Raw genomic sequence first — 23,928 nt, forward strand, 5'->3', positions numbered from 1 at the left:
CCGAAGCACGGACAACAGGGCGGCGCGCACGAACGGACCTTTAAAATGGCGTGGCGATGATGTTGCCCCCTTGCGGAGCACGGCACAGTGGATATCCCCCCATTGCACCAATGAAGCGAATACATAGGAAAAGTACATTCACAAACACCGTGTGCGCGTGTTCACGAAACCTTTACCCGGCAAAAGCCTTAAGATGCCAGCAGTAAATGACCATGGACGTCAACGCGAAGAATAAACAAAATAATGTGATGACGTCACCATACGACGTCATCACGACGTCACGGGTGGCCAGAATTAGGTGACGTACGTATTCATGACGTCACCTCATGACATCTTTGCTTGTAGGTGTAAGCCATCCCTGCATACAACGTTTCCCACCAGGACCTGCACGCTCAACCCCCCAGCCAATGCGTTTTCAAGACTTTGCAATGTGTCGGTGCCGACGTAGTTGTAAAAAAGATACGACTGAACGTTTGAAAGACTGAACGACCGAGACGAATAGTGAGCACACATGGTCTCTCAACTGTGCTGTTCCTTTAAGGAACACACACACAAAAAATCTCTAGCGGGACAACGCCATGATTTCATTACTGAAGACTGAGGGTAGAAGTGGCGGAGGGGGGGGGGGGGGGGGGGCTGGCAGCGCTGGGAGGTGGGAGATTATGCAATATGCTTTGACAATGTTTGCTTTTTGGGGAGGGAGGAAAAAAGGAGGAAGCAGTTAAAAATTTGGGGAGGCTACCTTTGGCGCCAGATCAGGTTGCTTAGCGAACCCTGGCAGTGTTTGAAAGAATAAAGTAATATGTGTGTCATGTGTGCGCACCCTGAGAATGTCTTATTATCGTGTTCCTTCCTATCTACCGTTTTATGAGCAACCTTACTCGCCCTAATGAACCAACAAAGCCCAAGTGGAAACGATTCTGAATATGAAAGAAAACTCGCAAAATACGTCGCAACGTAAAAGGGTCTTCGAGTAGCAAAGATCAATAAAATGTGGGTTGTAACTTTTTTTCTTCTTCGTCTTAATGGGTTAACGAAAGAGCGCTGGGAATATCAAATTATCACGCAGGCACGGTCCATTATCGGTCGATGAGGGGTTGCTACATCTGAAAGCTTCGAAAAGCTCCCGCTTAACGGTCGGCTGGCGCGTCAATCAATTAAGGGCTCAATCGAAGACTTCACGCAGCCACGCAACGCGAGGCCACCTACGCATACAGCTCTGTGTCAAGTGACGTTGCATCGGAAAACGAACGTCATGTCTTTGAATCGATGGCCCGAAAGAGTGGGTGAAAGAAAAGCAGACAAAGGCTCATCAGCAGTTACGGCGGAGTTATATCAACCACCGGTTCGAAAGACCATGTCGCCAGAGCAAGCGAACGAATTCGCGCGTAACGAGTGTATCCGTGGCTTACGTTGAATACGCACCGCGCACAATCGAAACAAGAAAACAACAGCGGAAAAGAGACATAGACATGGGTCGGAGTGGCGGACCAGTCCACCTCTGTGGAAAAGTGGCTAAGGTGCTCGGCTGCTTTTCGAAGGTCGCGTGTTCGATCTCGGCAGCGGCGATCGCATTTGGTGGAGGCGAGATATAGAGGCCGGCGGGTATACTGTACGACGTCAGTGCACGCTAAAAAACACCAGAAGGTGGAAATTTCCGGAGTCCTCCACCACGGCGTCCCTCGTAATCATATCGCGGTTTTGGGACGTAAAACGCCCTATATCATTATTGTTATTAGAGTGCGGACTAGCACCTTTTACTTCAGGGGGAGCCAGGAATCAAGCCAATACAAGTCACACGTATGGCAAGCGCTGCAGTGCACTCGGAATGAGCGTCAAAGTTCCTATATCGCTCAACCGCAGCCAGTGAGTTTCGCCAAGACTGCGGCAAATGCATGACCGAGGGAGGGAGTTTGATAGATAGATAGATAGATAGATAGATAGATAGATAGATAGATAGATAGATAGATGACAAGACATTTAAGGTTTGGTCCTCAAACCCTACATAGTGTAATTGCAGGGATCAAGCTCTGCACACTGTGTATAGCTTGGAGGAGCAGGAGGACTGCTCCGTGACAGCGTGGTGTATAGCTTGTAAGAGTTGGGAAGGAGGAAGTTCGCAGGTGATGGCATCCCACCGCTGCCACCAGTTGTAAGATGTGGGAAGGAAAATGTAGGCGGTTGGAGGATGATGGCATCCGGGTGGAGGAACTGAACGCCGACAAGAGGATACGAGAAACAGGACATGGGTTTATGGTACATTATTTACACATATTTACAGAAAAGAAGGGATTGTGGTTTCACAAACCACGAGCGTGGTGGTTGAACACTACATAGTTCAGAGCCAGGTTCAGAGAGCGCAATCTCCAGCACTCTCCGCGTCGTTTTATGCCCTGTCGGGCTCCTCCTCTCAGAGTCGAACACCAATCACGCACACACAGGTGAGGGAGGCGAGCATGCAAGGTCCACGTGAACACTGCACAATGGGTGGCGCCAGCAGGGCTCTTCCGCGTCGTGTGTGTGCCGCCACTCGAGAGTTCCCAAGATCCTGGCAGCATACTTCAAAGGGTCCGCCGATTTTGTTCGCTCAATTAGCGGGGTAATTTGCGGTGGCCGTTGGTCTCCTCCAGGAAAGTGCTGTCTCTGTTGGCCTCTCTCGAATGGTTAGCGGCGTCTTGGCGACACGACGTCTCGCCCTCCGGCTAGCACGTACAATGCATGACGAGCATAGGCAGTCTGCCGGTCGGCTTGGTGAATGGGGATCAAAAGGGAGCGCCGCTCCTCGGTCAGCTCCGGCGCCGGGCAAGCCAGCCCTCCTGTCACCCGACGAGTCGACGAGGTCATCAGTCACGCTGCCGCTCGAAGGGACGACCAAAGGGTCCGCACCTGAAGGACGGGACTCGCCTCTGCCCGCCGCCTGGTCGGGACAATCACTCGAATACTTGACAGCGTCGGTAAGACTGGGCGCCGAAGGGATTGAGAGATGAATCCCCAGGCCAAACCTAACAAGCTTGAAATATACAAATCTCGAACAAGGTTCTCAGAAGACAGGACGCCCGAAGAAGCGAGGAGGCAATCCTGGCGAACATGGATGCATACCTTTGATTCCTTTACAAGAGTATATAGGGTGCACGTGCGAGTACGCGAAATGCATATACGTAACACATCCTGGGAAAGGGGAAAGGGAAAACCTTTGAAACTATACTCTTCCTCCCTACGTCTCCTTTCGTTGCTAGCTTGGGTGCGCCAACGCTGGCGAACGCAAAAACTCAAGACACGCGACACACGTGGTCCTTCAAAAGAACCCGTACTCCACAGTCTAGTGGCAAGCCTACACGTGCAAAGACGCGGTGGAGTAGGAAGATACAACGAAAGAAAGAAATAGAGAGAGAGAAAGAAAAAAAGGAAAGAAAGAATTGAATGAACTTGGCACCGCCAGTGGGAGTTACATACGCAACACGTCTTCAGCGGAGCGCGCTGTATACATGCGGCGCTGAAGTGCATCGACTTGGACAGGCGCAGCGGGCGCGCCTCGCTGCCTTCAAGCCAACTGTCGGGGCGAATCAGCCGGGTCCAGCTACGATATCCCTCCCGTGCCCCTACACACGCCTCGACAACTTCCCCCGTCTTCCCGCCCGCGCGACGATGGAAGCAGTGACAGCGCGCCACGATGGGGTCCGGCGCGCACTGTCACCAGCACGGCGCGTTCATTTCGAACGTACAACACGCGAGGCGCCGTATGCGGCAGCGGCTGGCGCTGTCACGCGCTATATACGACATAGAGAGATAGCGAGAGAGGGAACAGTTTTAATATGTTCGGCGCGTTTTTCGGTGCGAAATTCGGCGCTCCTGACGCGTGCGGCGCGTTACGACAATTTTGTTCGAGATGCAGTGTCGAACGCTTCTGTCGACGTATACGGTATACGCGTGCGCAGAATCCTGTTGCGAAACACTCCTTGGCAGCGCGTATGACTAATTTGCTTAACCTACGTGTGATGAGATACAGAACGAGCCGTTCGCTTTACAATACAAACAGCCAAACCAACGCCTATTGGCCAAACATCTCTCCGCCGCCCCTTCCATGGTGAAGAAACATTACAATAAAAAAAAAACATCGCTGATCTCTCGCTTTAGGAATCGGTATAACGCGAAAGTGAGACGTGCCTTCACCGAGGTAGTCGAGCGTTTATTTTGTATTGTTTGACCACAAGGGCGAAGGGGTTAATGCCCTACAGCAACAAATAGCAATTTCATGCAAAGAGCGGCAAGCAACTCGACACTTAGCACGCTACTCAAACAGAGAGAAAGACGTACGAAACGAACGCACAAGTATACACAGCACGATCGCAAACAACCGTCACAATTCCTACTCCCTCGCATGTGGGCAGGGTGCTCCATTTGTAAACGCGGCCGCGGCAGCGAGTGTAATGACCTTGGTGCTCACCCGATTCACGAGTCCGATAAGCGCGCGCAGGAGAGACCACGCCCCATGGAGGCAGCGCTTTTCGAAACGCGAAAGGCACCCAACCTAAAGGGACTTATTCCAACCAACGCCCGTTGGGTTGGGCAACTGACGACGAAAACGCGGTGAAGTTAAAGGCGCTTTGAGGACTGCCAACGGTATGCGGTGTATATAAATGACTTGCCGTTAGGAAATTCGACAAGGTACGCGTTCCTATGCTTAGTGGCTTGTGTGGTGCGCTGCAAAGTGAGAGGTCGCTGGTTCGACAACTCGCTAGGGACTTCTCCTTCTCGTTTTTTTTCTTTGCAATCTCTTAGTATCTATTTTACTACGTCATATCCGTGACGTAAGTAGATCAGCGGAGCCTTGGTGGACCCCGGCATAAAACGCTTTCGTGCAAAAAAAAAAAAACGGTGTCCTTGGCGCATCAGCCTAAGACGACTTGACGGCGAAAGCCATCTCCTTTGCTTCTTCAGTCGACATATTGCAGGGACTCCAGAATCGGAGGCATTGCCTCGGTGATCGGCCCATCTTTGGCCAAGCGACGACATCATGCGATGGTGTTATCCGTGATGATATCTGACGTCATAGCGATGCAAAGTACGGGTGACAGTGACGTCAAAAATTCTGGCGATTCCTGACGCCATATCGTGGCACCATCAAGCGATGATTATTTCTCGCGTCACTTTAAGTGTTGAAACGCCGACAATCAGTTTACGCGTTTTATTTGGCAGGCAGACTCTGGCTTGAATTTTTTTCGCGCAATTACGAGCCAGAACGACGATATTATCTTGAATGGGCTCCCAAATAATTTTGACCACGTATGATTTTGTTAACGTGCAGCTAAACTTCAGTACGCAAGTGTGTTAGCTGAAATTCGCCCCAATCGAAGTGCGGCAGCCGAGACCGGAAATCGAACCCGCGACCTCGAGAGCTTTGCAGCACTATACACTTGAGCCCGCTGATACGGCGAACATTGGAATACACTCATGCAATAAGGGGCGTTGCCAGAAATTTCTTTCCGGGAGGAAGGGGGTGGGGGAAGCGTGTGTATCACACCTGGTTTGCGCATGCATATACGCATGTACGTGTGCAAAATTGCGCATGTGTGTACGTGCACGCCCCACCGCGGTGGTCTAGTGGCTAAGGTACTCGGCTGCTGAACCGCAGGTCGCGGGATCGAATCCCGGCTGCGGCAGCTGCATTTCCGGTGGAGGCGGAAATGTAGTAGGCCCGTGTGCTCAGATTTGGGTGCACGTTAAAGAACCCCAGGTGGTCGAAATTTCCGGAGCCCTCCACTGCGGCGTCTCTCATAATCATATGGTGGTTTTGGGACGTTAAACCCCACAAATCAATCATCAATCAATCAATCGTGTGTACGTGCATGTACACAAAATTGGTAATCTTGCTTGTGCACGGTCCCTTCGTGCTACGCTACGTCAATGCACGCAATGTCCACAGTTAGTACCACCCCAGCGCGCACGTCGGAAACGCCGACGGAGACGTGACGCGAGCGGCGGCGCGACGACAAAGTATACGTCGGCAACCTTCCAACGCCGCGGAACAGCAGAGCTCACGGCACGTGCGTTCTCCGCAGGAAAAAAAAAACAAAAAAAAAGGTGGGAGGAGGGTGCAAGAACATCGCGTCCTCGTCCATCTTATCGCACGAGGCCTCATTCGATTACGCCGTCTCGCGCGCCGGTGGAAGAAGGCGAGAGGCGGCGGGCCTCCTTCGCAAAAGGGGTACACGGCCGGAACGATGCGAGCAGCCAGAAAACCCAATAAGGCTAATGCGGTGCGCGGCCGGGAGGGTCCATCCATCCCACCTGACCGATCCCGCACGCTGTTGGAAAGGGGAGCCGCGCAATGGGCGCGTCATGCGAAACTATAGTAGTCGACGCTGCGGCATGACGCCCGCCGCTTCACCTTCAACCGAGCACGCATGAAGACACCACCGGTTCAGAGGACGCGTTGCACGTAGTACATCTAGCAGGAAGAGTTTATACAGCGCACGGGCTCCACCAATAATAGTTGTTGGGGTATCACGTCCAAAAATCCCGACATGACTTCGAGGGACGCAGGTGGAGAGGCTAGGGGAATTTAGAGCGGCTGGGGATTCTTTAGCGTGCGCCTAAGTCGAAATACACGAGCGTCTAGCGCTTGGCCTCCGTCGAAATGCAGCCGCCAGGATTCGATCCTGCAACCTTTGCTCAGAAGGCGAGCACTATTAGATTACTACAGCGGGCCGGCTTTTTGTTTCTTTTTTCGATTAAGCACCCAACCACGTATATTGGCTAAAAGCCCGCGTCTTGTTGAGGCTGCCCGCTCTAACGATAGTTATAGCGCGAGAACAGAACGACGACGCAGACACGAAGGACACGAAGGAGACGAGCGCTCGTGTCCTTCTTGTCTCGGCGTCGTCGTTCTGTTCTCGCGCTTTAACTATCGTCATGTCATACCAACTAGCCCAAGCTGCCCCACTGCCCACCCTAGTTTCACGGGTGGGTCTTATCTGGGCATTCAATCGAACAGTTCCGTCTATAAAGATCACGAATGTTGTAACCTGAGACGAAACGCTGGTTATTACAGAGATGTAGTGGGATATATCTTCGTCTACATTTCACTGGTATTAAAGAGGCCCTGAAACACCTTTTTGAAGTAACCATAAAATGAATTCACTGGAAGAGCTTATTACCTTACGAATTCAATGCCGCAAATGTTTTAAGAATCCGTCCAGTGCGAGCGGAGTTACAAATACTTGTCGAATGCTGCAATTGCATTCTCTCTTCCCTACGAAAGCGCTGGAAGCTAAGCAGGGAGGGATGGCTGGGGCAAAGAAACTACGTCACATGCGGCTGCCTCCTGACCTTGAGTACTTTTTTTTCTTTTTTTTTATTCGAATGCGCGGCTTCTTCAGTGAAATCGCGTGCGCGCGCGTGGACAAGTCGCGGACCTCCCGAGGCGATCTGTGTAACGACCGAGCGCGCCATGTCCAAATTTGCCAATGGCCGATAGATAGGCTTGCTACGTGCGGTTTTTGAGTGTCTTCTGTCATTTGTCGAGAGAAGAGAAAGCGATTTCTAGCCGACTTTGATAATTATTTGTGAATTCCAGGCCGCGTGCCGCGGTATGACATTTGGATCACGTGCTGTCGGGAGCCTCAACTACTTAGCGGTAGAGTTTTTTGAGCATGCCCAAAAAGTGTTGCAGGGCCCCTTTAAGCATGTGCCGTGTGTTTACTATACCATTCACAGTGCGCAACTCACAAAGTGTGAGGCCAACGGGACGGCTTTATGCTCTGCCATATATAGTCGAGTACCAAGTGCTCTAAATCGTTAACCACTCGTTCTAAACACAATCGCACGACCACGCCCTTGCAATGCAAAGCGAAAAGAACGCGCAACTCACCCTGAACGGTCCGGCGTTCCCGTCGTCCAGTTCGAGCACGTAGCCCTGGACGAAGCTCCCGGCGTGCGGCTGCCAGGCCACCGTGACGCAGTTGTTCTCCGCCGTCGAGTCTTCCGGTATCAGCTGGGGTGCACCGGGAGCTGAAGAAGCGATACAACAACAACAACAAAAAAGGTCACAGTGTCGCGGCAACGGCGAAGCACTGGAGGATGGATGGATGGATGAAAAACTTTTATTGGGGTCCTGAAGGATTCCACCCCCCTTTTATAGGGGTAGGATCGCGGGCCGCTCCAACGTTGGGACGGGGAGCTAAAGCACTGGAGGAAAAGAAAACAAAAACAAAAAAGCGAACGTGCGTATAAATGTGGAACAGCATGTGCTGCTGCTGCTGCATGACAGTTTTAGTCCCTTTCCAAACTGAGTACACCTTTTCCGCATGACGCTAGTGTATTGCGGCATAGGAGGCATTGATCAGAAACACGTCTGGTTGGCTATCATACGCTAGAGGAATTGTAAAGAGGAAAGGAAAGACGAGGGAGGCCGGAAAGTAAAGAAGATAGTGGGAATGGTCAATAAATGCGCTAACGCGTAGAAGAGATCTTCAAACGCGTTAGCAACAAATGCGGTAGCAACAAGTTAAAATGCTATACTGAGTAATGCTATAGTAGCTAACTCCTTTAGAATCCGGTTTGGCCGAACTCTACAAACGCTGTATACGGCAGCTCCGGTGGGCTATAAGAAGCCTTTCGGGCAGTCCATCTCTTGAACGCGAAATAAGCGGTGCTAGCACAGCACGCACAAAGGTATAAGTCGTTTACCGATCTCCGCAGAGATACTGATCCCCGTTTGAGCATCATCACCGCGTTATCATCATCATCATCATGGTCCCCATTTCACATAGCATTTTTTTCATTATACTTGTTTCTTTATGTTCCCTCCTCATCTGGTCAAGGTACCTGCGCGACTACTTACTACTACTGCTACTATACCTATACTACTACTGCTATGCTCCTCTTCCTCTAACAGCTACTGCTACTACTACTATTACTTACTACTGCCGCTATTGGTCCTCCTCCTACTACTACTACTACTACTACGACAACGAAGAGTACGATGACACAGAATAGACTAAGTCACCTTCGCCGTAAAACAAAAAAACAAAAACAAAAACAAGCGCTTCTAAACCCCGACCGGGGACTGCGAGGTCTGTGCATAACGGCACAATTCGCACGACATATCCGAGCGTACACGAATTGCGTCCCCACTCGCCAAACACCTTAATGGCGCGGTCGATTCACCGTGCTCGAGCACACACACACACACAGGCACGGCACTCAAACGGCACCCCGCTGGAGTCATATGCAGCCGCCGATAGTTACCTGCTCTGTGTACCTACGCACGCCCGCTGACGACTCGTTCGCTGTCGGTAAAGAGGCGACCTGCTGGCGTTGCGCCTTTAAAATTGACCGCGCCTGTTTGATATGCAGCATGCGCGGGCCTTTATAGGAGGAGCGCACTTCCGACCCACCCAAGCAGCCTCTTTCAAGCGACCGGTGCTCGTCGGAACCCCACGTTGGGAGATAGAGAGAGAGAGAGAGAGAGAGAGAGAGAGAGAGAGAGAGAGAGAGAGAGAGGCCACAGAGGGTGCTGACTCATGCGTTCCTGGGCATCTCTCGGTTCCTTTCCTGCACAGCTCATCGTCACGGAAGGTTCAATGCAAATACTCTAACACCGGGAGGGAAATCTGGCTTCTGTGGCTGCTAGAATCCAAGAACGAGAGGAACGTTGCACACGCGTCCCTGTGGCGTGGCCTATTATAATAACTTAGCGGCCCTCTGACCCGCGAAATGTCCGGCGTATCTTGTGGTAAATGAATGTCATTCTGATCTTGGCAACCATTTGTGATTGCAAGTTCACCGTAATAACTTGACGCTTTTTAGCGACAAAATACACTGCTCGTACGTCAGCGGATGTAAAAAAAAAAAAGAAGTCATTCCCTTCCTGGGAAAAGGAGGCGCCAGCTAAGCTAGCGTGCTGGCCCGTGACTTTTCTATGTTTCATTTTCTGTCTCTCTCTCTTTGTACATTTTTCTCTCTCCTTCACTTGCCCTTCTTTTCTCTCATAATTTCTCTCTCCCTTTTCCTCAGTATCTCTACGCTGTGGTTAACCCTCTCCGCTCCCACTTCCCCACTTTTTCACCCTTGCCCTCGCTTTCTATTCCCGCCCCCTGCTACATTAACTACCACACAAGGCTGTGTTTTCTACGCTCTGCTAGCGCGCCTGGAACAGATAGCAGAATGGTTAATGATGCTCACCTTGGGATCATGGGTACGCGGGTTCAAATCTTGTTTACAATTTTTTTTACTCGCCAATAGTTCTCGTTTCTCTCTCTCTCTCTCTCTGTGTGTTTGTGTGTGCGTGTGCGTGTGTGTGTGTGTTCTCGTTCGTTCTCAAATATCTCGCATCCCGCGCCGATGAAATCGGCGCACTTGTTCCGGGGGCGACGCCGAAAATGAAGAAGGCGACGACGAGAAAAGATGCGCGTGTTCCAGTCTCCTAATGATGACGATGACAACTTCTGTCCACGCGTCACCGACCAACCGGGCGAGCTCAAACATCTACGCCGCTAAAACAAATGCCAAACTGATGCGGCTGGCTTTGTGGTGGCATCGATCTCGAGGCATAATTTCCACTCCAGCCGTTCTTCTTCTTGAACCTCCCCCGTCGACTTCGACTCGACTCGCCAGAAAGTTTGAAGCCGCTCGCGTGCGTCTCTGTCGGCGGCGGTCTTGGCCACGCGTTCCGAGATGCGAGTCAGCCCCGAGGTTGCGTAACTACAGCGAACTATAGATGCATGCACGCACTCGAACGTAGAGGCAAAAGCAGGCTGCCGACTAATGCACATTCCTTTCTTTTCTTCCTTTCCTTCCTTCTTCCCCCTCCTCCTCCTCCTCCTAGCGTCGCCGTGCATCTCGTATGCGAGCCATACTGTATTCGAAGCCCGAGCACATTCATTTCTGAACTACTTATTTCTGTTTAGATCACATATAACCCCGACATGTCGGCTATGTAGACCGTTCGATCTTACAGCGTACTGGTTCATTTCGGTACTTCTTTTTTTTCCCTAAAAAAGGTAATAGGTAAAAGTTAAACTTGTCTCTTATAGTAAAAGCCTACGTTGATCGGCTGCCGCACTCAATTGGGATGCAGCTGCTATAGCTAATGCTGGGAGGCTATCATTGGCTAATGATGGCTGTATATAGTGCTGGCTACGTGCAGTACTGGCAGTGACATTGCATGACAACTCAAAGCTATTATTGAACTCTCCACCAATCAAAGTTATTCTTCTTCTTCTTCTTCTTCTTCTTCTTCTTCTTCTTCCATTGATACCATTGTTCAGTGAACTACAGCTTAATTTAGTATCCTTCTACATCGACGTGGCCATAGATAAACACACCTTATTAAACGTACTGTCACGGGCTCAGGCATGCTAGTATGAAAAAAAAAAGTTGTTACGCAAAGTGCGTACGGTAAGTTACGAAATCCCTTTTGGCAATTATATTGTTGCTATAGTTGTGTACGCGTTTTGAAACTAAGCTTTCCTTTGTTTGTTATTTTTAGCATACTATTGAAGTTGCTACTGCTGACTGTTGCTACTGCTGTTTCCTACAAATGTAGCAGTGGGCCCTTTCTCAGGCTGCTTCTACACGAGGAGCAGCTTTCACCTACAGCTGTCCTTCATCAATGCAACGATGAAAAGAACCATTACTAGCAATACTGAGTAGACAATGCACATTATTATGACTCGAACGAAACCCGTAAGCTTCGGATGGTCCGGCATATGCGAAAAGGGCGTTCTTCGGACTCGTACGAAAACTTAACCACACGTAGTTACACATGGAGCGCTCAGAAAAGGGGAGCCGTCACCTTAATGGACCCCTGATTCGAGTTTTGACGACACGGTCTGATGATTAGGCGGGCGGAGAACTCGGGGTGCGGACTAGAAGACACGCACGGTGGCGGTGCGAAAAGAAAACCACCGCACACCACGTGTTCGTTTCTGCTTTTCTTTTCTGACGCACTCAAACGGCTGCTACGCAGTCCCTGTGGTAAAGAAGACGCTCAATCGAGGGGGGCTGTCCTCACCGCCAACTCTCGAGCCAGCGGTCGGTCTGGAAGGTGCGAACGGCGGGCAAGAAGAAAACCGCGCGAAGCCCCCCCCCCCCCCCCTTCCCCTTACACGTCTCGACGTTCGTGCAGCGGTTCGTTTGGCGGCGCTCCTCGCGTTTTAAGATTCGTTCGGCGTCTGAGCGCGGCGGCGCTGTCTCCCTTTCCGAACCGCGTGCCGAGTAGAACCTCTCCCTCCCCTTCCCACTTACCCACTTCCACATCCCACCTTCGCATGGCCGCCACCCAATCTGCATTCACAAATGGGCGGCAAAGGAAGAACAGGTGCGATCCTTGGTCACGTGGTACGACGAAAACGTGGGGAGGGGGGGGGGGTAGCACGTCCAGACGGTTCCCGGTCTTTCTAGTTTGTTTTCTTTTCTTAAGGAGAGGCGGCAGAGGGGAACCGCGCCTTGCGTCCCCCAAATTGGCGGAAGTGAGCGAAGGGTTCGACAGATGCGAGTCGGTAGGAAACGAAAACATAGCGTACTCCGCCCCTATAACGGCCGCGGACCGACTCCACGGCCGTTAATGGAGCGGGGTCGGTTCCGCGGAACCGACGACTTTGCGATCACGTGCAGTTGTTTAAACGCTGTTCCTCGCGACACAACCTCCGTCTTCGTGTCCTTTTCATTTCGAGGCTTGACATATCTCGCACATTTTTGATGGCGGCGCTGTACGCGAGAAAGCCGGCAAACGGCGAGCGCACAGAAATGCGGGGGAGAAGGTTGTAGTTTCGAATAAGGAAATGTGCGCTTAGAAAAAATTTTTTTAACGATTTAGAGTACTTGGTACTCTACTATGGGAGAGCGCAAAGCCGTCCCGTGGGCCTGACACTGCACGAGGATGTACTACACTCACACGCACCTTATGCGTACGGAGATGAGGGAGGGGGGTTAGAAAAAGGGGGTAACGATTTAGAGTACAGTGTACTCTACTATGGGAGAGCACAAAGCCGTCCCGTGGCCTCCAAAACACTGACTAAGTGCTGTCACATAATGTCCTTGGTGAGACCAGACATGGAATTCAAAGGAGGCGTATGGAGAGGGGGGGGATAGAAAAAGGGGGTAACGATTTAGAGCACAGGGTACTCTACTATAGGAGAGCTTAAAGCCGTCCCCAGAGTGTCACGCTGAATCACATTTGTAAAACAAATCGCGTATGTGTTTAGAAAAAGTTTATTTTCTCATGGGACGCAATAAAGCTAAGGGACAAGCGTCTGTATAACAGGCACAATAACAAACAAAAAACAAAGCACAACATTCATTACACATTTAAACAAGTGTCCAAGTCCGTAGGATGTCCATCGTTCATAGTACTAATAACTATACATACAAATCGCGTATGGAGATGAAGGGAACAGAAGAGAGTTAAGAGAAATATAAGACAGAAGACAAAGAAGGCGGCAACTGGTAAAAATGCGGTCTTCGAGGTAGCGCGGGTCACACGCAAACGTCGTACGCGCCGTTTACCAACAACCGACGCTCTCTAGAAAGTGCGCCCGTCGGCGATCGGTGGTGCGCTCACACGGCAATCCGACCTTTAATTGTGGTCGCTTGTCATTTCACGTCGCCACAATTCGTCGTTGCCTTGAACACGAGAAAATCACCCCAACTTCCCAAGTTCTGACGCCAGAAGGCGAGTCACCACAGGAACGATGTCAACTGCACATATAGCCGCGCCCTCACGCCGCGCACATACGCAAATAAAGCCGTTTCGCTTCCGACGGGTATGTATAGACCATATTCCATGTTTGCAAACAGGGGCAGGCGCCGTCGACACACTAGAGAGTTTTAATAGAGAGATTTAGTACTGCGTACGCTGCGTACGTGGCGGCGTTGCGTACGTAAGGACGCCACGTTCTGCGTAGTGCGCATGCGCAGACCGCAACGCGCACGTATCGCGTTACGTACGCAGCTGCTACGTACGCACGCGTGAGATGGGTGCGTGCGTACGTACGAGGTGATCGCGCCGCTCTCGAACAAGTTCGCGACAGCGCGAGACTTTGTTTTGCAAAATGGCGGCATCGAAGGCAAGCACCGACCGGCTCTGTGGCTTAAAATATGGCCATAATCTGGCTATAACACTTGGATTGGCTAACATTGGCTGTCAACATCACGTGCTTCTATTTTGATCTACCAGATGACGCAACACGCTTCACGCTCGTTACGTACGCGGGTACTATACGGCGTACTAAAAGCCGATTAGTGGTAAACGATGCCACGTTACGCAAGGCGCTTGCGTGATGCGTACGTAGCACCATTCCGCAATTCTAGAACTCTCTACTGAGACGCTTCGTTCGCGGAAGGCTCGATCCCCGACGCGCATTGCTCGGAGGCAGCTTTGCAGCTGCTGTGCCCGTTGTTGCGTGATCACAGAGGGCAGGGGGGCGAGCTTTGGGCTGGGCGGAGCCCGCATGCCACGACGTCGCTAAAAGCGCCTCCGTACGTCGACAGCGGCAACCAATTTTTTTACTAAACATGAACTACGCCTATAGAAATACAAAGCCAGCGATGGGAACAAAGAAACAAAAGTGAAAGAAATAAAAGTGTAGCATACGACGGGCACGCGTACACGCCGTGTTTCGTTAGCCCCGTTTTCCCGATAGGACAGCGTCCCCCGAGTTTATTATTTGGTCTTTTGTTTATTGTCTCTTGCTGACAAAATCCGGCGCACACGCGAAAGTCTATTCAGGGATTGGGGAAGCGTGTACGGGGATATACTCGATAACACGTCTCTATAGACATCAAAGAAATATTGGCGCTCGGTCTGAGGAAGGCCTTTGACACACTGAAGCATGAACACTGTTGAGAGCTACGAAACACGATCGAGGCACGCGATTGTGCACAGCACACACAAACTATCAACATCGCTCGCGATAAAAAAAAAAAAAACGTGCATGTTACCTGCAGACTCGTCTCCGTCAGCTGCTTGTAAGAGAGGAAAGAGAGGCCCGGATGAGAGGAAGAAGAGGAGGTACATGAGCTGACGGCGCGAGTAGGTTGCGGCAACACACACACACACACACACACACACACACACACACACACACACACACACACACACACACACACACGTGTTGCGTATGAGTCCACATGAATAATACGCCACTTACGCCTAATTACAACGTAATCAATATAGATTAAGTTAAGTTACACAAGTACTGTATAGAAGAATAGAAGCTGCAATAAGAGAAATACCGCATTTATTCGCGCGTCATCCGCACCCCCCCCCCCCTAACGACCAAATACAAAAAAAAAAAATACCCACGTACGTTCGAGCCGCTTTCCTTGCATTACCTCGAGACAGCGCCGTATAAGGCCGACATGCACTCCGAAATTCCGCGTTTAGAACGCAAGCCAACGACAGCTTCAAGCTTTCTGTTTCTGAAGTGCCTACATAGGTAGCATTTACGGAATGCGGCGTGTCCATCCGTAAGTATCATGTGGCGTGGTCACGCTCACGATCAAGCGCTCAATGCGGACTAAAAAAAAATGGCTAGCAATGCTCAAAACCAGGTTGAAATTAACAAACGAGGCCTGAAATAATATTGCTGCGACAGGTTCGCCACATTCAAGTGGCCCGCCACAATCATCGTGGCACCAGCACCAGCAAGACCCGGCTCGGCTGGCATGCGCCACGCGTTCGTACGTTCAACAACGAGGAAGAGGAAGATAGTCGGATTAACAGTCATAACCAAGGACGTAATCGCAATAATTGACCTAAAGTCGCTAAAGACGCTCCGGACACACGCGCGTGACTCCTGCTCCAGGCAAGAGAGGGAGCGCGACCGCCTCGCAAGGAGCGCGATTGGCCCCTCTTACCTGTACATCGCTGGTGATTGGTCGCAACACCAGGAGGCGGGGTAAACGGCGTGACGTAAACTCGCTGCAGACGACACGTGTCTCGACTGCCGTAACAAGTGGCGGGAAGTCGATAAAACGCGACAAGAAGTAGCGTGCGCGCGCGAAACCGACTTTGAGAATCTAGCAAGATCGTGCACACTCGTGTCGGGAAAATCCTATAGACGCTTACGTCAAACAGTGACGTCATCGACGGTTTGGTAAAGCGAGCAGTGGAAACTCTACGAACGGGAACCGATGGGTGACCGTGCCTCGCACTTTCTCAAATTTCAAGGTGTAGAGGAGCAGCATTTCTTTTTTTTTTGCGTAGAATATAGACGAGAAAATACGGTATACTCGTAGCAAGTTACCGGAGTCTGCAACGCCTGCCACATAGAGTTTCCTAATATACACTAGAGGGAACTCTGGCGCTACTGTCTGTGGGAACTGCAACGCATGACGCTTCAACGAGCATGGGAATGATGGGTAGTACACGGATTTGTCTAGTTTTCGTACTTCTGGCGTGCTTCTGGCTCCGTGTGTGTTCGTGCCGCTTGGAGCTGTTTTCTCACGAAACAAAACATCAGCAAATGTTCAGCAGTTGCGCTTCACCGCCTTATTCTTTTAGGCTTACCTTTTCAAATTGGATCACGAAGTTCAAAAGGGTTCGTTCTTTCCTTCGAAACAAAACCGAAACACGGCGATAAACGAAACCACAGGTACGATTTGCCGCCCACAAGTACGAAGACTAAGCGAATCCGTGTACTACCCATCATTCCCATGGTCGCTGAACAATCGCAGCGCCAGCGTCCCCTCTGGTTAACTTTAGGAAACTATGTATGACCTGCTACACGCGAATTATTTTGCGTTTGCTATTGTTCCTTTCTAGTTTTTCTCTTCCGTTTTTTTTTTCTTTTTGAAAGTGAATCCCACACGGTAGATGCAGCGTGACCCTGTAAAGTCGTCTGTGACCGGTCGCCACGACGCCTACAGAGCGCACATAGCGGACAGGCCGGCGGGCGCGTCACACGTGGCCGCACAATTAATCACGATGGTCAGTCACGACTGATTCTGACCAGGACGAGATCGCGACTATCGGTGGTCGTGGTATAGCATACACAGGAATAGAGAGCCTCACGTTTGAGCTGAGTGAAGGTGAGCTGGTTGACGGCGTCCAGCACCGATCGTTGGTCGAGCGTCAGGTCGAAGTCCGGAGAGGCCCACGGCGTGGGCTCCATGTCCTTGTGCCACGTCACGTCCACGTTGGCCACCCGGTTGATCAGACCCGGCCCGATCTGAGGGAAGAGCGAGGCGTATGTAGCGACCACGGCGTTATACATGCACACGCGTAAGTATGAATAGAGCTCGTGCCCACTGCCTGCATGAGCAAAAGAGACAGACAGACAGACAGACAGACAGACAGACAGACAGACAGACAGACAGACAGACAGACAGAGACAGACAGGACAGACAGACAGACGGACGGACGGACAGACAGACATACAGACGGACGGACGGACGGACGGACAGACAGACGGACGGATAGATAGATAGATAGAAAGATAGATAGATAGATAGATAGATAGATAGACAGATAGATAGATAAGATAGATATATGACATCGCACAGCACACGGGTTCCTACCGTACCGCCCCCATCCAAATGCGACCGCCGCCGCCGGGATCGAACCCGCGACCATCGGCATAGCAACCAAGCACCGTAACTACTGATACACGGCGGCGGAGAGGGTGATCTATGAATTGGGCAGAGTGTTTTTAAGAATGTTTGTTTTTCTTCATTTAGAATAGGTGGATTGGGGTAGCAAAAAACACCTATTATAGGAACGCTATAAAGCAATGACCGTGCGCACCTACAATCCTCTCACGCTTCCTTTACAAGGCCAAAACACTTCGGAGCTGTAAAGGCTACGTACTTATGAAGGGCTAATTAACAAAATAAAAAACTTGTTAACAGCTTTTCCGTTTGCAACTGAAGCCACCGACTATTTAGACAATAAAAAGAAGAAGAAAAAGAAAAAAAAATTGCCCGCAGCTTCCCTCGGGGGAACACTGAGGAGGATGCGGAGCATATAATTGGTTAACGGGGTGTTAAAGTGCGACTTACTTGGGTCGATGGCTAAATTGGTTAACGTGATTGTGAAATGGGGTGTTCAATTGCGACTTACTTGGGTCGATGGCTAAATTGGTTAACGTGGTTGTAGGAGGGGGTGTTAAATGAGTGAACACGTACACACGTATGCGAAAGGGCGGCGCTGGTCGAAGGGACGTCGATCATTGTGTTTGTGGATTCATTGGAATTCATTTCAGCGCGACCTTGGACGTCGACGCGCCGTACAAACCAACCGACGAGCGGCAACTGAGCGAGCGAGCGCCGACCTTGAGTATATATACAGCGCGACGGCGCATGCGCTGTCAGCTGTCGAATGTTCTCGAAGGAGAAGCGCGCGCGCGGCACAGATGGCGACGGCGCATGCGCTGTCAGCTGTCGAATGTTCTCGAAGGAGAAGCGCGCGCGGCACAGATGGTGGGCGACGGCGCGACGGCGCATGCGCGCGCGTCAGCTGTCGAATGTTCGAGAAGCGGTGTGAACGGCGCGGACGGCGCACTACAAGGCGCGAGTATAAGATGCTTCCGCATCTAAAACGTCTTGTATACTTGAGACGCTTCAAATGCGCTAAAGGCCAGTTCAGATCTGTCACTCGTGTGTTCACGCTGTTTACTGATGCTTCTAAAGGGACTCGCCGGTGTTACTAAGTCAGGTGCATTGTATAGTTGAAACGACTGTCATCGCTCAGTAGGCGCTGCCCTTTGAAAGTGCACCGCCGAGACTATACGACGCCGACCTTAGTACTCGGCCCCACCAGCGTGGTCTAGTGGCTAAGATACTCGGCTGCTGACCCGCAGGTCGTGGGATCAAATCCCGGCTGCGGCGGCTGCATTTCCGACGGAGGCGCAAATGTTGTAGGCCCGTGTGCTCAGATTTGCGTGCACGTTAAATAACCCCTGGAGGTCGAATTTTTCGGAGCCCTTCAATAGGCGTCTCCCACAATCATATGGTGGTTTCGGGACGTTAAACACCACATATCAATCAAAAGGCTTAGTAATCGCGCGCGCATCCTAGAATGGTGGCGTTTTTTTTAAGTGTGAATACACTTTATAAGCGGCCCCAAACCATCCACCGCCGTCGGCGGCGTCCGCAGTCTTCTCTCTATCTTTAAAAGAAAGAGGACTTGGCGGGCCGCAGCGCGACGCTCTACCGAATAAGCCACGGACGCGACGCTCATATCGGTGTCAGTAACGCGCCTTATACCCCCCCCCCCCCCCCCTTCGCTCGCTCCTCCGCTCTCCTCGCTCGCTGCAGCTGCGCGCGCACCCCTCTCTCTCGCGCACCCGCCTTCTCTTTCAGTCTCCCGTCGAGAGGGGGTCGTGAGGGGGAGTAAAGTTAAAATCCGTTGGCATTCGCCAGTGAGTTAACGTAAACTCCCACGTGTGATCAAATTGCAATTCCCAGGAACCATTACACCATAAAGGTACCATAGTGTGATTAATAAATATAATAGTGCGAATTAATAAATAACCCTCATAGCATCACTACGTGCATTCGCACTTAACCATGTTCACCCTCGGGGAAATGCTTGGGAGTTTTTTCTTTCCTGTCACGCCGGAGAGGTCTGTGACAGCACACATAGAGCAACACTGACCTGCAGGAAGGCCGCGTGGTCGGTCTCCTTGAGCGCCTCGATGCAGAACTGCAGCAGCGCCGTGGTCCTCTGCAGCGTGACGGTGCAGTTGGCCAGCTGTCCCTTGAGCGCCTTGAGCTTGGCCTCGCGCTCGCGCCGCGCGAACGCCAGCAGCTCCCGCCGCCGTGCCTCCAGGGCCTCGGCCAGGGCGTCGCACTGGGCCGAGATCTGAGACTCGAATGCCGAACAGTTCTCCTGCGATCCGTGGGGGGGGGGGGATCGCATGACCACTTTCAGAGACATCACGCAACACTACAGACTGAACAGGTACAAATATCCACCACCCCATGCCAAACTAAACAAGAAACAGCAGGTTGCCTGGAGACAACTACAGACACACACGTACCCGAATCCAGCGATCCTTCGCCTCTGCTACCCAGGCATTTATACTTCCGACGCGTGTAAGGCGTGCGGAGCCAGAGCGACGCTGCAGCACATGCTGTGGAAGTGTACCGGTAACGCGCAGCAGTCACCTACGAACCCGGTAGACATGGCAGTCTCGAACCGCGAGGCGCGATGGGAGGCGGCTCTGCTCAGCCATGACCTTGCCGATCAACTGTGGGCCGTCCGGCAAGTCCAGGATGCCGCCCGGGTCCAAGGACTCGAGGCTGTCACCTAGGCCGGGGTGCTTGTAGCCCCACCCCGCTCAATGACGCCGGACATGTTCAATAAAGTTTTTACTCACTCACTTGGAATTCATTCACTGGAAAGGGATACACCGATGTTGTACTATAGTTGAAACACCCGTATACAGCAAATATAAGGAATTTTTCTTCACTGTAAAGCAAGAAGCTACGGACAAGAGATGGTATTAATAATAAGTGGTTTGTCCAAGCAGCTAACACTTTGAAAGGCAGTTTCGACCACTTGACCAGCCGTTAGGCACGTATGCAGATTTATTCATCTGAACTGTTCACGCGCATTTTATTTTACTGACGTCGATTTACATGCGTTAAATGACAACAGTACAGGCTTGGTTGCAACCCCGGCATAAAACACCACCCTCTCAATGAAGACAAGCGTCATGTCTATCAGTAGCTTCGCTGAAGATACAGGCATCAATAACAACGAGCGCCTCTATACATTGTTGATAATAAAGCCGCTATCGATAAATTACGCCTGTGTTACAGTTTAACTACGTATGCAAATCAGCGTGTTAAACGTCACAAAATGGCGGGAGAAATATTAATTGCTAGTCATTAACAGGTATCGCGCGAAAGATCGCGAAAATTCCGAAGAGCAATTAAGGTAAAGTACACTCTTTAAAGAGTTCCCCCTCTTTGCACAATTTTTTTGGCATGTCAGACAAAGAACAAAATGACACTCGGCCCCATTTTCCTGACCGGCCCCCCATTTGAAATTAGGATGGTGCCTCCTAACCGCCCGAAAAAAAAATCTGCCTACGCGCCCTTCACCATTACCAACTTTTGCTACCTGTTTACTACCTACGTTAGTGCAGAGTTAGTCATTGCAAGCGAAGAGGCAGAAACTCCAGCGGTTACTAACCTCGTGCTAAACGGATGTCAAATACCTCATCTGCTTGTAGTCAATATCTAATGTGCGAACTGGAGTTCTCCCGACACATTTAAATCTAGCGAAAAAAAAGGTTTATGAGTCATGCAAAAAAAAAACTGCTTCATACCTAGTCTCAACCATTGTATATAATGGTTTGCGCGGCGGTTATATTAAAAAAAACACAATATATTGTTTTCATTACGATTGATTAACAGTATTGCGCTACGTCCCCAAGCACACATAATCGGGTAGAATTGTACAGAACTATCAGTCAGTATTTATTCTTACCCTTCCGAAGGCACAAGTGTTCACTGGTATACCATATGTATTCTTCGAATAACACTATACTCGAGTGGCTTGAGAAGTACGTGTCACGTAGTGAAGTCATTAACTTTCTATAGTGTCAGCCGTTGGAAGTGCTTGTTGTAGTTCCTACAGATCCATCGCGGGACGGGATTCTTCTCTCCCATAGTTGAGTACACTCTTAAAAAAAATGGAGTGACGTACTCTCCATTTAGGGAGGAACGGCGATGTCCCCAATGTTCGTCTTCAAATAGAGAAACGTTGCTCCCTCATCCACGGAGAAACACGTTCCTCCTTATGAAAATCAACATGGCTGCCCCCCGGCGAAGCGAGTAGGCTTAGCAAATGCAACGATTCTCGACTGGTAAGGAGTACACGGCACTGAAAGTTACAAAAAACGGTCCCGCTGAGCTTGATATTGAACGAAATTATTATAAAAACAAGCAGACGAACCTGTGGTGGTGAACACATCGCGAAAGAGAACGACGGAGCAAGTACGTTTCGTTCGGTCAGCGTAGCCACGTTCACTTCGAAAGACACGGTTTCTGCAGAGCCCTCACCTGAAGAGTGCATGCTAGGCTTGCTGTATTTATTTCTCGCAGATTCACATAGTGTAGCGACGTTATCCATGCGCTTACGGGTCCGCAGGTCACGAGATGTGCCTCCGAACCGTACACTCTATCGCAGCGAAACCATTCCGAATCCGTAGTGCAGCTTTGATAGATAGATGTTCAACGATATATAAATGGCTGGAGGTGTGAGAGCGTCATAGCAATGAAGTAGGTGGTGGTAGGTGGCGCCATCTGGAGGGATTGGACAAAGTTAAAAAAAAAAACGTTGCGGCAGTCAACTTTTTGACGTTATTACCCACTATCACGGCTCCCTTGAGGATTGTTTACGCATCAACCCATTCAAGACCACTTACGGGCACCGAAGGCCTATTATGTGCTGATGCAATTCATATAGCTACACATGCACACATGGTCACATAATAACACAAATAGTACGCAACAAGTACACTAGCGTATACGCTAACAAGTACGCAACAAGAGCACAATCAACCATTCAAAACCAGCGGCTCACACCTCGACGTGTTTACTCACACTCTACTATGAAAGCGCGCCAGCTTATATAGCGATGAATTTCGACTGACATGAGCGGCACAGGTTACAAGTAGGTTTTCTTACACGTTTTTTTACGTTTTTTATCAATACCACAACATGCGCACACGTAAATATATTGTATCTGATGCTTAGGTAAAGCTTAGTTAATAAATTGTTGCACAATAATGAACGGAATAATTACTAGAGCTTATCAGGTTTTCACGAAGGCGGATGCCCCAAGCCGTGCTTAGAATGCCCACGGCAATTCGAACGCTGCGCCATCTGTCGACCACTGCCACAGTTACTTTTTTTTTTCTTGAAGCCTCTAGGAGTGCAAAACACTCGCCGCGCGTTAGGCATTTCGGAGGTCACGTTTTTTTTTCTTCTTCTTACTTGGAGAGGGCGCAGCATGCAGACCAAACTTTGTCTGCGTCGTGGTAGGTGTTCTGTGGTCACGTCGACATCGTTTAGTTGTTTCGTCTTAACGTTTGCTTATATTATTTTTACGTGCGTACCACAAATGTGGCCGTTAGCCATGGATATAGTACACCACTAGCCCTTCAATGACAATGTTTTTGATGCGGTAACGACCGTCCTAGCAGTGTATACGTACGTTACAACGCGGGTCTTGCGAGATAAATAAGCGATGACCTCGCATCCGACGGTATTTTTTCGTGAGCCATGACAGTGGCTGTTGGCGCCGCGGCAGCTCTCATACTTGAGTGTAGGAACTATCGCTTCAGTGCGCAAGTTTACTATAACTTTGTAGAATGTTGTGCCTGCATACTTTTCCGCTTCAGATGCCTCTCGCGATTCGCCTCGCGTGTCAACTTGCAATCATTGGTGCGTGCCACAATTTTGTTGTTAGCGCTGTGGCTGTGATGGTTATTACTCTGGATTCGGAATACTGTTTTCACAAAGGTGAGTGAGCGTTAGTACTTACTTGCTGTGCACAGCTGCTACTAGAAGTGCATTTTGTGTTGAGTTTCTCACGACAAAGGAGAATCATGGACGAGAAAGACATACTGCTCGCATGCATAATTCCTTCCTACTTCTCAGTGCTGGCATGGGCAATTCAAAACGAATGCGATTGAGAATTTGGTTTAACCTACAGAAGTCATTGGTTCACTTTTCACAAAAGTTTAGTTATGATAATGTTTAAAAAGTTTCTGATGGTTGTAATCTAGTCTGGCGAATAAACGCTCGGTGAAACTTCGCAGCCTGTTTCCCTTTGTGCTTTCACCTGCCGGGGTAGCATAGCCTTATTGGGTGTCGTGTGACTATGCTGATGGACGCAGGTTCGACTTCCGGCCACGGCGGCCGTATTCGAATGGGGGTAAACTGCAAAGAACATCCATATGGTGGTAG

The 23,928-nt window shown here is 50.4% G+C and overlaps 1 protein-coding gene across 1 annotated transcript in view; it reads right to left on the reverse strand.

The window, feature by feature from the left end:
• Nucleotides 1-23,928, reverse strand: part of LOC142765696 (E3 ubiquitin-protein ligase TRIM9-like) — a 290,659-nt gene that overhangs the window by 11,779 nt on the left and 254,952 nt on the right. The window contains exons 3-5 of the mRNA XM_075867146.1: nucleotides 19,601-19,834; nucleotides 17,018-17,174; nucleotides 7,871-8,010 (exon numbers count right to left, since the gene is read on the reverse strand). Of these exons, the coding sequence (XP_075723261.1) occupies nucleotides 7,871-8,010; nucleotides 17,018-17,174; nucleotides 19,601-19,834 (531 nt within the window). The remainder of the gene's footprint in view (nucleotides 1-7,870; nucleotides 8,011-17,017; nucleotides 17,175-19,600; nucleotides 19,835-23,928) is intronic.

Source organism: Rhipicephalus microplus, chromosome 6 (assembly GCF_043290135.1).
Source record: "Rhipicephalus microplus isolate Deutch F79 chromosome 6, USDA_Rmic, whole genome shotgun sequence".
NCBI classification, from domain to species: domain Eukaryota; kingdom Metazoa; phylum Arthropoda; class Arachnida; order Ixodida; family Ixodidae; genus Rhipicephalus; species Rhipicephalus microplus.